At 39.8% G+C, this 13,968-nt stretch overlaps 1 protein-coding gene across 2 annotated transcripts in view; it reads left to right on the top strand.

The window, feature by feature from the left end:
* cdk19 (cyclin dependent kinase 19) overlaps nucleotides 1-12,462 on the top strand; it is a 37,873-nt gene extending 25,411 nt beyond the window's left edge. The window contains exons 12-14 of one of the 2 annotated variants that reach the window (XM_078942612.1): nucleotides 606-836; nucleotides 4,901-5,992; nucleotides 9,109-12,462. In XM_078942612.1, the coding sequence (XP_078798738.1) occupies nucleotides 606-836; nucleotides 4,901-5,014 (345 nt within the window). In that variant the 3' untranslated portion in view covers nucleotides 5,015-5,992; nucleotides 9,109-12,462. Of the gene's footprint in view, nucleotides 1-602; nucleotides 837-4,900; nucleotides 5,993-9,108 lie in introns of both variants that reach the window. The other variant, XM_011491663.4, reaches the window with a different exon arrangement.
* Nucleotides 12,463-13,968: the final 1,506 nt, after the last annotated feature.

The raw sequence follows: 13,968 nt of genomic DNA, 5'->3' as shown, positions 1-13,968 counted from the left end.
GAATGATCCACTTCATCAAAACAAGTATTCTTACTTCAATTAATGAATACTTTGAATACACCATTTGTGCCTCAAATGTCTTCTTGGTACCTTTGAGAGCAGATCAGCATGGTAGGTACAGAGTTTGTGTTTTGAAGAAAAAGTATCCAAGAATTTCAAGGTCTGACGTTGAAAAGGAGGACGAACAAAGGCCGTCTGTGATCAGACACATAGTATACTAAAAGGTGACCTCTGATTGATTTTAGCTTCTATCCCCAGATGTATCTTCTTTAGAAGCTTTTTTTTTTTTTTGCAGTCACTTCATTTTGGCTTTGGTCTATACTTATTTTATGTTTTACATACCAAAACCTCCAAACCTCTAAATTATATCTGTCTAAAATACAGACCTTAGTAAGCTTTATGTAAACAAGATGACCTAACAGGTAACCAGCATAAACATATTGCTTACATTAAGGTCATTTTTACTGTTTAGTCAGATTGTTGTTGCTCAACAAACAAGTAAATCAATAGTCCCTAAAGAATCCTCCCAGGTTGTTCTTCATTGTCTTCTCTGTGTTAACTAAGTTTGTTGTTTTGTGTGTCTCTGCAAAAAACAAACCAAGCAGCACCAGCAGACGGCAGGCCAGACTCAGACCCAGAACCAGCAACAGACGACGGCCCAGCAGGCCCCCTCCCAGCAGAGCTCGGCCCAAACCAATGGCACCACTGGAGGCGCGGGAGCCACCGGCGGTGGGGGTCTGCAGCACAGTCAGGATCAGGGTCCACCCAACAAGAAACCTCGGCTCGGGCCCTCTGGGGCTTCCTCAGGCACGGGGGTTTTACAGTCAGAATACCAGGTAAGTTCTGCTAATGTGTGGTCGATTGTTGGGTCTCTTGATATCAGCTTTCCCACATTTTAAACCCTTTTACTATTTAACCCTTTAACTCCAGTAGTACTACATAAGTAGACCCCAACTCACCAACGTGTTTTTTACCTAATCATAGATGACTTCTTTCATTCACGGCGAGGGAACAAGTGAAACGATAAAAATCTTGAACGAGACTGAAAGAAAACCTGAGAGCTGCATCTCCATATCTGCACGCTTCAATTCAATTCAGTTTAGGTTCAACAATTAGTTGTGCTTACAGATCTGTCTCAAAGTGATTGGATAAAAATGGTTGATTTTCCTTTAAAATGGTGAATTAGATGATGGTCACAAAATAATCAAGGTTATTCTTTGTAATTGAAATTACTCTATATTTAAAGCTCAGACTCAAAGAAGCCATAATATGGTTAACAGTGATGAAGGAACGAATAATTAAACTTCCCCCCAGCTTCACTCCACTCTCCTGTATTCTCCTCTTAGGCTTTTAAACCTTTCATTTCTCCATAGTGCTGTAGCTGGAGTTTTCCCTTTTTTGTGGAGCTACAACGTCTATGGATGCTTTAGTTAGTTGTTTATAATCATCAACAATAAAATCACTTGATTCAGAAAAAATATGAGCCAGAAATTGGGGTAAAATATTGATAAACTGGAAGCTACATCTGAAGTTATACATTCCTTCCTTTATTGTAATTTTAGTCAAAATAAATGTACAATTCTAAAGCTTCGGTTCACATGCGAGGTTTCTTGAGGCGCCACTTTGTGAAAGCATGAAACCATCAAACTATGCTGACAGGATATTTCACAAAACTGCATGTTAACAAACCAAGAGACCTCTGGGATAATGTCCTTTGAACACACGATACCAAAAAGATAAGCGAGACACTCTTTGTTCATAGAGATTGCTTTATTTGAAATACAGAAACACACGTCCAAAGTAAATCTCTTTCAGATTAAAAAAATCATTACTGTGGATGATCAGACTGACAAATTGTTGACCAGCTGCTTTTATGTTGGATGGAGAACGTGTGTGATTGGGCTTCTGCTGGTCTCAAGTGATGTTCCTCCTCATGACAGCCTTAAATGAACGTTTGTCAACAGGATTTGTTGAGATAGTGACTCAAAGAGTCTGATTCACACTTATTTGCTTTTAGTTTGTCATTGACATGTTGATAGATGGACAGACGCCCTTTCTGTCCGGCCTGCTTTTGAAGGTCAAAGCAGAATCCAGGCTTTTAACTGCCTACAGGGTTCACACCCATTAATGTAGCGGTGAGCTGAATCTTGACATGGAAACCGGATTTCTATTCTGCGTAATGACTTGGCAGCAGAACATTTTGACCATTACAGTTATATAATCCTGTTGTCTTAGTTCCAGGAGCTTTTGTTTGAGAGTGAAAGAGTAATGGTGGAGAAAACACGTGCATCTCCACAGTAGACAATACCAGTAGATAAGTGGCGTCCAGTCCAGAGCGCCTGCTGACAGAGCGACGTGGAGCATCTGTTTTCCTGTCAGGCGTCACATTTATCAGTGTTTATCACAGAAGAGAGCTGAGGGTGCAGACTAAGAGATGACAGAAACACATGACACATGTCACAGAAGTGGAGTTTAATGTCAGGGTGTGAGGGAAAGGAGACCAGAGAGAAGTATGGAGGTGATTCCATGAGGCCACAGAGGGGTAACTTTTTCAGGGAAAGACAGCTGACTCCTATCAGATGGGCACAGGTCAGAGTAAACCCTTCAGCATTACATCACAAACATGCATACTTATAGCACACAATTACTCCTATAGGCTCTAGGTTTTTATTTTTTCAAAATTGTTTTTTTTTGGGTTTTAGAACAGCAATATTGAACACGTGATATGAAACAATATATCCATTTTTTTTCCTTTCCCCCCCTGTTCACACACATTGGAACCAAAAAGAAAAAGAAAGAACCCCAAACAGAAAGGCGATACACATCCCATCACCAATCCTCCAGAAAAAAAAAGGGAAGTACAACAGATGTGATTAATACCAAGAGCAACTCTCCAGGGATTACGAATAGGAGATGTGTAGAGCAGTAGAACACACAAAAAACAAAATGGTCTTCATAAACACAGAACAAATTATTCAGGTCAGTGATAATTTAAAGTGACAATTAGTAAAGCAAAATAAGATAAAAGAAATAACTAAAAGTACATTTTTTGGTAAAATGAGAGCCAGCTAGGTGTTTATGTTACGTGATTGTAAAGTTTTAACATTTCCAGAAAAGGGTTGCCAAAGGCTCTAGGTTTTTGTGTACGTAGAGCCTGAAAACAGGCTTAAAAACTTGCATAGTGATGAGTGAATGCGAGAGTTTTGAACGTGGAAGCCCGAAACGCGCAAAATACATACAGTTTCAAAGATTCTTCATTAAAAGTCTCACTCGAACACGTTTCCAAGCCAGATGTTAACTTAGTAATACAGTCACCGTCCCATTCACACACACACACACACACACACCAATTCACACACCGATGGCAGTTCCACTGCCTTACACTGCCGCCAACCTGTAACCACCAGGAGCAATGTGGAATTCAGTGTCATGCCCAAAAACACTTCGACTAAGGGGCAGGCAGGGTGGAAACGGAACCTGGAAACAATCAGAGGTTGATTGCTCTACCTGTACACCATAGCTCCCCCAAGATCAAAATCAGAGGTTTCTTCTTTGTATTGACAGTAATTGTCAAAACCTGAGATTTATAAAAGCCTTCCTGGTTGGCTTTTATAAACTGGGGTTGCACTTTTACTCCCTCTTTGCATCAAGTTTTCCTGAACATATCAGTTCTTCAAGTACCCACTTGGAGTCCTGTTACATAAATTATACTTAGCTTAGTTCGCTACAATGGAAAATCCCTTCATAAGAGAAAGAGACTACTTTTAGCCTTTTTTCACATCTATAGGTAGATTTAACATCCAAAACAATTTTCTGTGCAAACTTCATGATTAGATTATTTTCCTAAGATCCAAATTGCACAAAGTTAGGGTGTGGTCATTTGATTGACACATGTCCGTCCATGTCCGTCCAGCCTGGTTGGCCGTGTTACAATTCACCCAATTTTTCAAATGAGGAATTAGAATAAATTTTGGTCAAAATGGCAGCAACGTAAGAGCTAAAAAACTGGCTTTAAATCACCAAACGACAATTGGTGAATAGATGCTGACTGACACACACTATAGTGTCCTATTTTCAACAGCTTGTATGCTGTAAATCCCATCATGCACATCTTCCCAGTATTTTTGCTGTATTTAAGCCACATAATAGTTTGGAGTCATCTAGAAGACAAAGTAACTGCACTAAACTCAACTGACTAATGTATTCCTTGTAACGTGAAGGTTAATACAATATTTGCATGATGTTTGAAAGCAGGATAGCATCAATTTCAAAGAAAGCTGGGCCTGCAGCACCACCAACTGGAATGAGAATGAAACTGCAGGAACACACTCACTAAACAAATTCACCTAAAATATTATTTAGCTTAAAAGTTTCGTCTGTCTATTAGAATGTACCATAATATCCTTGAAATTGTTGTCAAGTGTTGAGCAAAGTAACCAAACAAACAAAAAAGGCTGCAGATTTTCCATTTTACTGTATTTATGGCTGTAATTTGTCTGCTACCAGAAATACCACGGGACAATAGACAATCAACAATCAACTTGATGTCTTAGTCACATGTAGCTGTTCGGGGGTTGACTCGTGCTGCGGGTTTTTGGGTTGTCTGTGCCCATTAAGGGTCATAGAAGTCTAGTCCATCACTCAGCGTCCATAATTTAGGGTTTGACAATAAACTCTTTGGGTTTCTTCAGATGTAGCTACAGCTTTGAATAAATTCAGAAAGTTTAAACAGCAATAATCTGAGATTTTTCTGAAAAGGGCTTTCTCCTGATGAAATGATCCAAAAATAACTATCAGGCAGAACCAGACTTTGAGAAAGATTACAACTCTGGGGCTAAACATGAAGTCCAGTGTTGCTTAGGTGATCATCCTGGTTTTTTTTCTTCCCATCTTTCTTTAGCACTCCAGCTCCCGCCTCGGTTACCAAAGCAACACCCAAAGCTCCACCCAGTCCCAGAACACCATGGGTTACTCTTCATCGTCTCAGCAGAGCTCTCAGTACCCTCGTTACTAAGAGGAACCAGCAGAGGAGCCCCCTCCTCATCATTGCAAACCAATCCTCAACGACCTCAGCACACAGCAGCCGGCGTTTACATTCCAGCTCCTTCATCCTTCATTTCAACCTCAGCTGGCATCTTTATCTGGATGGCCTTTAGTGGTCTCAAGCTCAAAGGCCGGAATTCACATCAACCAAAAAAAAAAAAACACACACCAAACAATCACCCCACAAGCTAACAACTTCTGCCTCATGCAGTTGCTGAGAGATATTTAAAAAGACTCAAAACAAACGGTGGAATTGAAGGCATCGGTCAGACTAAGAGCTGGGAAGTTCCTCAGCTCTGTTTATATGTAAATTATGCAGCACCTTCTTCTATTCAATGTCTTTCCGCGGTTTACTGTTGATGTCAATCGGAATGTTACGTGTGGAGTCAAAGAGCTGAAGCAAATGCAGGAGTGTTCACTTTTGTCTCCTTTTCTGGATTATCTGAAGGAAAGGTTCGCGAGAGCCGCTCCTCCAGCAGACTGTTGGTTTCTAACTGCAGGGATTCATCAGCAGCAGCTTCTCCTTATCAAGTTTCTGTATTTAGATCCATTCATCTCAAAGTCAGAAGTTGATTCTACAGCTTCTGGAAACTTTGATCACAAACACTCGCATTCAAAACTCGCCCTTTGTGGTCCACAGATTGTTCAGGTGAAGCAGGAAGTGACGCCCATCTTTTGGTGGACCCTCAGACTCTGAAGGTTTCTGAACACAAATGTGCGCATAATGTGCAGGGCAGCTAAGAGACCCCCTAATCCTGAAATTAGCGTCCTCAGATTGTTACTGCCTAATTTGAAATTGTTCTATGAGGTATTATTGTGTGCATGTGTGCATGGGAGTGTGTGAGTGAGTGTGTGTGTTTGTGTGTCTTCTTTATGCATGTCATCCATGTACCTACCAGAACTGCACTGAGCGCTGAACCCACCTGCAGACACCTGGAACCAACAACTGGTGAGTCTGCCCTGTAAACACACCATCTACCCATCCAACCATCCATCTAGGATCTTCTCTTTGAACATGTCCCAACCTTCTTCATCTAGCTTCCCTTGATTTATTAATAATAATAATAATAATAATCCATTTTATTTAAAGCGCCTTTCAAAAAACCCAAGGACACTTTACAAAACAAAGGTTAACAATAGACATTAAAAGCACAATAAAAATAATAAATAAAATTAAAAGTGAATCAGGATGGGAAGGCAGAAATGAACAGATGGGTTTTGAGTTTAGATCTGAAAGTAGGAAGAGAGTCTATGTTACGGAGATCAGGAGGGAGGGAATTCCAGAGTTTGGGAGCCGAGCAGCTGAAGGCTCGGCTTCCCATGGTGACGAGTCGGGCCGGAGGGACAGAGAGCTGAACAGAAGAGGAGGACCGAAGAGAACGAGAGGGGGTTTTAATATGGATGAGGTCGGAGAGATAAGGAGGAGCCAGGTTATGGAGGGCCTTAAAGGTGAACAGGAGGAGTTTGAATTGGATTCTGGAGGTTATGGGGTTATTCTCAAAATACATCTAAAATGAACTGTTCTTCTGATGCACCAATGACTGTGTTGTCACTTCAGGAGAAAACATCATTATCTACAGCTCTGTCTCTTGTCTTTCTCAGGTTTTTTACATACTACATCACTGGTTTCATCTCCTTTTTTTTACACTTTTTTGTTGTTTTAGACTTCACTTCTTTGTCACAGGTCACATCTGACTTTCCTGTCAGTTCAAAAAATATCGTACTTTCCCCTTATCGTCTTTTTCACACTTTCTGTTGCTCTGCAGTGTTCACATTGTGTTCTTAAAGTCTTCCATCTTCTTTACCTCTGATCTTTGAAGCCCCGTGGCTCCATTCTGGTCACTCTCAATTACACAGTCTTATTGCAGCAAAACCGTTTCTCCCTTGCCAACCAACTCTTTAGCTTTTCTTGAAACTTGTTGTTGATCTCTAAAAAGTACGACTGAGTTTTAGGGCCAGTTTACAAAAAAAATGTTTTTTTTAAGTACGACTTTTAAGTCGTAAATTTATGAGAAAGTTATAACTGTTAAATTGCGAGATACTAAGTCGTAAATTTATGAGATAAAAACTTGTAGATTTACGGCTTTTTTCCTCATAAAACTACGACTTAAAATCTCATAAACTTACGGGGAAAAAGTCATAGATTAACTAGGGAAAAAACAACAAAGTTTTCCGTTTTTCAGAGCCATGCTTGAAGCTGAAATATGTGGAGCCTTGTGTTAAGCTTTATTTCCGTATAGGTTTAAAAAACAAAGAGATTCTGAACCTTTTGACGACTCAAAATCAGATTATTGTTAGTGTAGCCGTCTTTCCAGGGTTCAGTGTCAGTAAAGCGGAGTTTCATCTGTAAAATAAGGAGCTCAGAGACACGTTTGGGTGTAGAGGACCACTGCAGCCTTTATTCTCCTTTTCATTCACATAACTTGAAGTTCATTTGTCACCTTACGTCATGAACCTGTCACCTGAACACCAGTGCGGAAGTAAACAGTGTTACATACACCCCTTCCTCCAGATGAAACGTCCCGTTTCAACATAAAACAATAAAGATGAATGAAAATAGTCTGTTATATTAGCTTTAGAACGTTGAAAATGCCTAAAAGTGCTCCTCCTCACACGGAAGCGTCACACAAACGTAGTGATCTGGTCTTTGGTGGAGAAAGAAAGGAATGAACTGAAGTGGACAACTGCAGGGATACCGATGGCTTCATCAACAGGCTGCAGAGATCCTGCAAAACACCCATCAATAAATAAAACATTGATAAATCATAAATCAAACAAATGAGCTTCCAAACATTTGGAACGTTATCAATAAGCATTCATCTTACCTGTCCAATTAAGTTTAGTCGGTCTGCTCTGCTGCTGCGCGGCGTTTACTTGCTGCTCTGCATGCTCACTTTGACTTTTTTCTCGTAAATGTATGACTTAAAATCTCATAATTTTCCTTTTTTTTGGTGGCCCTAAAACTCCGTCGTAAATAAGATAACAGTGTCATCTACAAACAAAACAATCCATCAATTCTTGCAGTCTCGTTTACGTGCCTTCTTAACCTAGATAACCAGGAATATTTGCAAATTGATTTTAGAAATGCAACATGTTTTAGCCCATTATCTGACGAAATTTTGAATAGCAAAAATAGCATGACGTAAGGTTTCCTACATCTTGTTATTCTGTTTTTGATAAACATCGCAGTGCTTATAGCTTGTTCATATGGGAACTAATATGTCTTTATAATAGAAAACGCACGGATTTTGCAGTCCTTCTTTTATTTTGCGAGGAACAAATGACAGTTGCCATGGTTGCGGAATATACAATCACCATCATGACATCCTAATTTTGTGACTTTACTCTCATGCATATCTTACACACACACAGACGTAAAACTATGATAACAATCTAACAAATAGGACATACTGAAATAGCTTTTTTCTAACTTCATTAATGACCAAAGCTCTTCCTGGTTACCCACGCAGAAGCACATTCACACACTGATGGTGGGAGAGCTGCAAGGCGCTAGCCAGACCACCAGGAGGGAGCAATCAAGGGTTCAGGGTTTTGTCGAGGGACACTTTAATACATAGGCAGGCAAAGCAGGGTTCAAGCCTGCAATATTCCTATCAGAGGCCGACCACTCTACTTCTGCACCACAGCCACCCAGAGAACATATTTTTGTGGAGAATTTATAGGTTGATCCAATTTCTCATTACAGGATAGATAACATCTGTTCTTAGGTTGATTGAATAGTCTTGTCAAAATTCTGATAAGTTAAGAAATCTGACGATATTTGAATATTTTGTGAGCATGGAAACGTGATCGTAGATCATATGGAGTCCTATGTAGAAAATGAAAATTCTTTGAGTGTTTGTTGTTTCTAAAAATAGGCACCAGTGAACTTTTTCTTGAGTCCTTTGGTCCAGTGTTCCCTGATTGGCTGCACCATTTGAGAATTTAGAGAACATAATCAAATTCCATCCTTGTTGCTGCTTTTATAGATACTTCCAGTTGGTTTGGTCTGAACAGTATTTTAACCGTCGCCTCTCCTTTTGTGTTTGATGGTCTGGTGCACAGGTCCAGAAGGGGAACTGGGTCAGTCGGACACAACCGGGATCAAAACCAGCAGCTATTCAAAGATTTTCTAAACCCTGCGGAACGTGAAGCAAAGAACACGAAGAGCAGCTCACAGTGAAGTGTCTTCATGCCCTTCTGACTGACCGCCCAACAACACCTATGCAAAGAAACCAGACTGAAGCTGACAGGTTTTCTGATGTTAGACAGCTGACAAGTCATTCCTGTCATTATTGTACAGCAGCTCATACTCTCTTCACACAATTTAAGATGTACTCTAAACGATTTATTGTAAAGAAATGCATATTTATGGATAGTATACAATCATATTTATTATTTCCATTCATGGACGAATAATACCCACTTTGTAAGCTTTCCTCTGCCTTAAGTATCATAGAAGTAGATCAGGACCTGAGTATCTCTACCACTCTTTTCTGCGCCTCTCCTCTTTCTCCTGTAATGACTCGTGCTTTCCGAATGTCCTGATGCCTCCTCACTGTACAGCCCTTATTTTAGCCGTCACAGCCTTCTGTCTCGCATCCACAGGTGTTCCTCTGTGTCTCTGCAGAGCCTCAGACCTTCTCATTAGTGTGGATGGTGCCTTGTTTTCTTCTGTCTGTAATGTCACATTGTCTCCTGATCGTGTAGCATAATGTTTTGTAGAAACTGGCAGCTCCCATCAGATGAAAAGAAGTTCACTCTGTGTTTTTATTATCGAATTAGACATCTTCTGGTCAGAGCCATAACCCTACTTAATACCCTATGGCATTATTTATAAGGGTAAATTGGTTAAAATGTGGAAGCGGTGTATGAAAAAGTCCCTCTTACCCAATCAATGATCTGTCAGAATTTGTCAGGATTTCTCTTTATTCGGATTGGTAGGGTTGTAAACCCATTTCTATGAAAGGCGACACATTTTGCCGTCTGTCATTCCACAGCAAGATTGACTGTTCAGGAGAGAAAAACATTTAAGATAGTTGTTAGACTTTAGGGGGTGACACTTTTAGATTTATTTGGAAAGGTTGATAGAGAGGGAACAACTGAGGTTCATAAAACTAAGATTTAAATCCATCCATCCATAATCTACCAATTCCATTACGTTTGAGTCGTGAGGACACTAGCCTTAGCAAGGACTTCCAGACCCCCTGACTACCCTAATGGCTCTTATAGTTCAACCAAGATGATACCAAGGCCAGTCAAGAGAAGGGTTTTCCTCAGAATGTCTCGGGTCTACCTCCTCCTGGTCAGATGCTTCACCAAAAGGTGTCCAAGTTGTATTCTTTCCAGATTTCCAAACCATCTCAAATCCAATTTGGAGGTGTAGCTGCTCTCTTCTGGGTTCCTCTTGGGTGGCTGAACTTCATACCTCATTTCTAAGGAAGACCCCTGTAAAGTTGATTCTGTATCCTTATCCGTGACTATAACTGGTCATTAACACTCCACAGAAACAACATAGATCAATCTGCAAATTCAGACTAATTTCTGTTTTGCTTTTACACAATGGACTGGTAAGGTCTTTAGATGTTAAATGATCCGATGATTAACAAATCACAGCATGGTTGGGGCTATTTTCATGATTCTGGAGTAAGCTTGACTGAATTGGATTCAGTACTAGGACACCATTGCAAAGACCCAAGGAAACCTACCGCATTTTCGGCACTATAGGTCGAAGCATCATTGAATGGTCTGTTTTCAAATTTATGTCATATATAAGGCACACAGAACTATAAGATGCTTTAAGTGAGACAAAAGATTCAGAATTAAGTCCAACCGTCAGTCGGACTTTATTAACTGTGTTCACAGAAGCTCTAGAACTGGTGTTTGACACGCAATGTCTTAGGCGCATTAGTGTATTCACAACACCTGTAACTCCCAAACTTGATTGCAACACATTAAAAAGTTAGTGTTCTAAACAAGAGTTCCTCATTAGAGGACGCCTTATAGTGCAGAAAATATGGTATATAACCATGAGAAAGAGAAGAACCAACATGTTTTAATGAAGTCCAGTCAAAGTCTGAAAATCTTCAGAAGTTGCGCTGAAACCTTATTTCACTGAAGCGTCACTGAAGAAAGTATTTCGTTTTTCACACACTGCTTCTTCATTCTATCCAGGTTTTGTTTTGTGTTTTGATGCAAGTGACATATTTAGTTTCTGTCCATCTCAGTTGGAGTTCATCTAAAAGAGAGTCAACTTTCTTTATCATCTGAACTTTTACTACTCGCCTCTAAACACTCAGAAGTCCTTTATTTCTAGATCTTTTCAGAAGCGCAGATACAGTCCTTTTGAAACGCTGTACATAAAAAGTATTTTAAGACTTTCTCATTTAGATATGGATCCAATAGTAGTGTTTGAATGCACTGTCGTCGCTCAGATATCTAGTGGTAAATAAAAAATATTAAATGTTTTTTAATGTCTTGCTTTAGACACTAAACTTTTTTTTGCCAGAGTTTACCTCTAGGTGGCGCTTTCCATTCGAATGTTTTTCTTTCTTTTTTATACCTTTTGCATGTGCCTGTCTTTTTTTCCAATGCAGAACGTGAGCACTTATGGTCCCAGAGTTTGTACAGACGGACGGACGCTCCTGATCCTGCAGCAATCACGACTTCTGCCGAGTCAGAGGAAGTTGAGGAACTGCAGACTGGATAAAAAAAAAAAACCATTTGTGCAGATAGTATTCACAACAGAACAAAGAAAAGTCGACATTTTACTGTTTCAGGAAGGATTTCGATTCATTCTGAACACAGAATGGTGTCTCCTTCAGGGAACATCTTCTCCTTCTCTGATAACAGTCATTGTCTGCCTAAACTGAGAGGCTGCAGATTTGGAAGGATATTGTCCCATTCCTGTCTGAGGTCAAGCTGCTCCGCAGTCCCAGATTTTTTCCTGACTTTGGTTTGGAAATGTCTGGACTGCAGGTAGATCAACTGAACTATTAGTCTTTGCTTCTAATGTAGGTCTCCAAAAGGAAAAGTATTTCTTGGAGAAAAGCAAATATTTCTGCTTGTATTAAAAAAAAAAAAAAAAAAAAAAAAATCGGAATTCTGCTGTGAATCACAGTTGAGTTCAATTCAGTTTGGCAGTGTTCTCTTCCTCCCTGAGGTTTCTCAGACCGGCAGGAGTCATCTGCTTCCTGATCACAGCTGAATCTATCAGGTCGGAGTATCTGTGCACGCTCCTCTGTACCTGATCGACTTAAATTCATGTAGTTTGTAGTGAAAGCAGCAGTAGTTCAGAAAGGAAGGATTGGAAAAAAAATGTATTTAGCTGCTTCTGTCAAATTTCCTGAATGAATGTCAGCTGAGAGGAAGTCCTCCTTATTAATTTTATATTCTCTGTAATAAAAACTCTTTGTCTGATTTCTTCTTGAACATGTTTGTGTGCCACTAGGTGGCGCCTAATGGTAACTGTTAATTTCTCTGTTATGTCCTTTGAGAACACAGATCAAACTCTGGTTTGCGGTTTGTTCCAGGTCTTTTTCTTTTTTTTGGTTAGTTTTTGTTGATGCCGGGTTCTTTGGTTTCTTGTGTCATCCTTCACGTAAAGTTGAATTTCCTCTTTACAGGAAGACATGAGAAAAGATTTCATGAAATGCTTCAAAGTGTCAACCTGCAGCGGATAAGTTCTGAAATCACCCAAAATGCACTAAACCTACAATAGACAAAAGGCAGGTTAGAAAACACTCACTTTGGGACTTGTTTTTATTTAATTTATTTTGCATATTCTAGAATACCAGTGTTACCTTGACTTGGATATGTGACTCAGCATTTAAAACTTGTGATTTGACTTGGACTTGTACCTTGTGACTGAGGGCCACATCAACATAGCAGTGAGCTGTCCTCAAAGGGCCAGATATAACTTATAAATGTAACTAAATGTAATGAAAAATGAATGTAACTACTCCTTAATAACTATTTAATATAACTTTTTAAAGGAACAATTACAGTTGCATAGAAAACATATGTTTGCTTGTTACTCTAGCATAAATCCTTTTAAATTGGATTCTGTCAGGTTAGGTTATATGGACAGTGTTTTAAGTCCTTATGTATAGTTGCCTAATCTGTTATTTCAAGTTTGATTCCCCCTAGATATGAATAAATACACACCATTTTTCTTTTTTCTTTTTTTAAAGAAATTAAAAACTTTTCTGCTCTTGTGGGCCACATAAAATGACATGGCGGGCCACATTAGGCCCATGGGCCTCGAGTTTGACACATGTGCACTATAGGTTTTTTTGTTTCATATATTAAGGTTGTGACCATCGTCTGAAGAACATGGAGTCTAGAATAGGTAATGGCTAAACTACACTAGAACAGGCAGACGGCTGGATCCAAATGCAGCAATTTTTAAGTTTTATTAGACTAAAAGTCTGCAAAGCTAAACCAGGGTCAGGCAAGCAAGCAAACAGATTTAGAAGACAGAAGATCAGGTCCAGCTATAACGCTCTCTAACAAAGCCAGAGTGGCACAAACAATACTTCCCGTTGAGCTCAGCTCAGTGCAGAGCATAAGTGTGCTGTGGTTGATTGAGTGAATGAGAGTCAGGGGTGCAGCATCCAGGACGTGTGGCTAGAAATCTGGAGATGGTTCCCGTTGATGACCAGAGGGGGAGACAGAGCTCTGACTTCTGACATAAACAGACTAAGCTAAACTGGGCATCCCTGCCCTTTGACCCTCCTTCTCGGTAAGGAAAAACTCCTAAAAAAAACAGATTCCAGGAAAAAAAGAAGAAACCTCAGGGATGTCCACATGAAGGAGGGATCCTCTCCCAGGACGGACAGGCGATGTACCAGAACTCTTAGAGAAGAATTAACTTATGTAACTCTACAACTACATGTTTAAATAGTCCAGCAGATGGGCTTCATT

The sequence above is a fragment of the Oryzias latipes genome, chromosome 24 (assembly GCF_053564925.1).
Source record: "Oryzias latipes strain Hd-rR chromosome 24, Olatipes_Hd-rR_3.1".
In the NCBI taxonomy this organism is placed as follows: Eukaryota; Metazoa; Chordata; class Actinopteri; order Beloniformes; family Adrianichthyidae; genus Oryzias; species Oryzias latipes.
The sequence above is the reverse complement of the archived record's forward strand: the minus strand, read 5'-3'. Positions and strand labels throughout refer to the sequence as shown.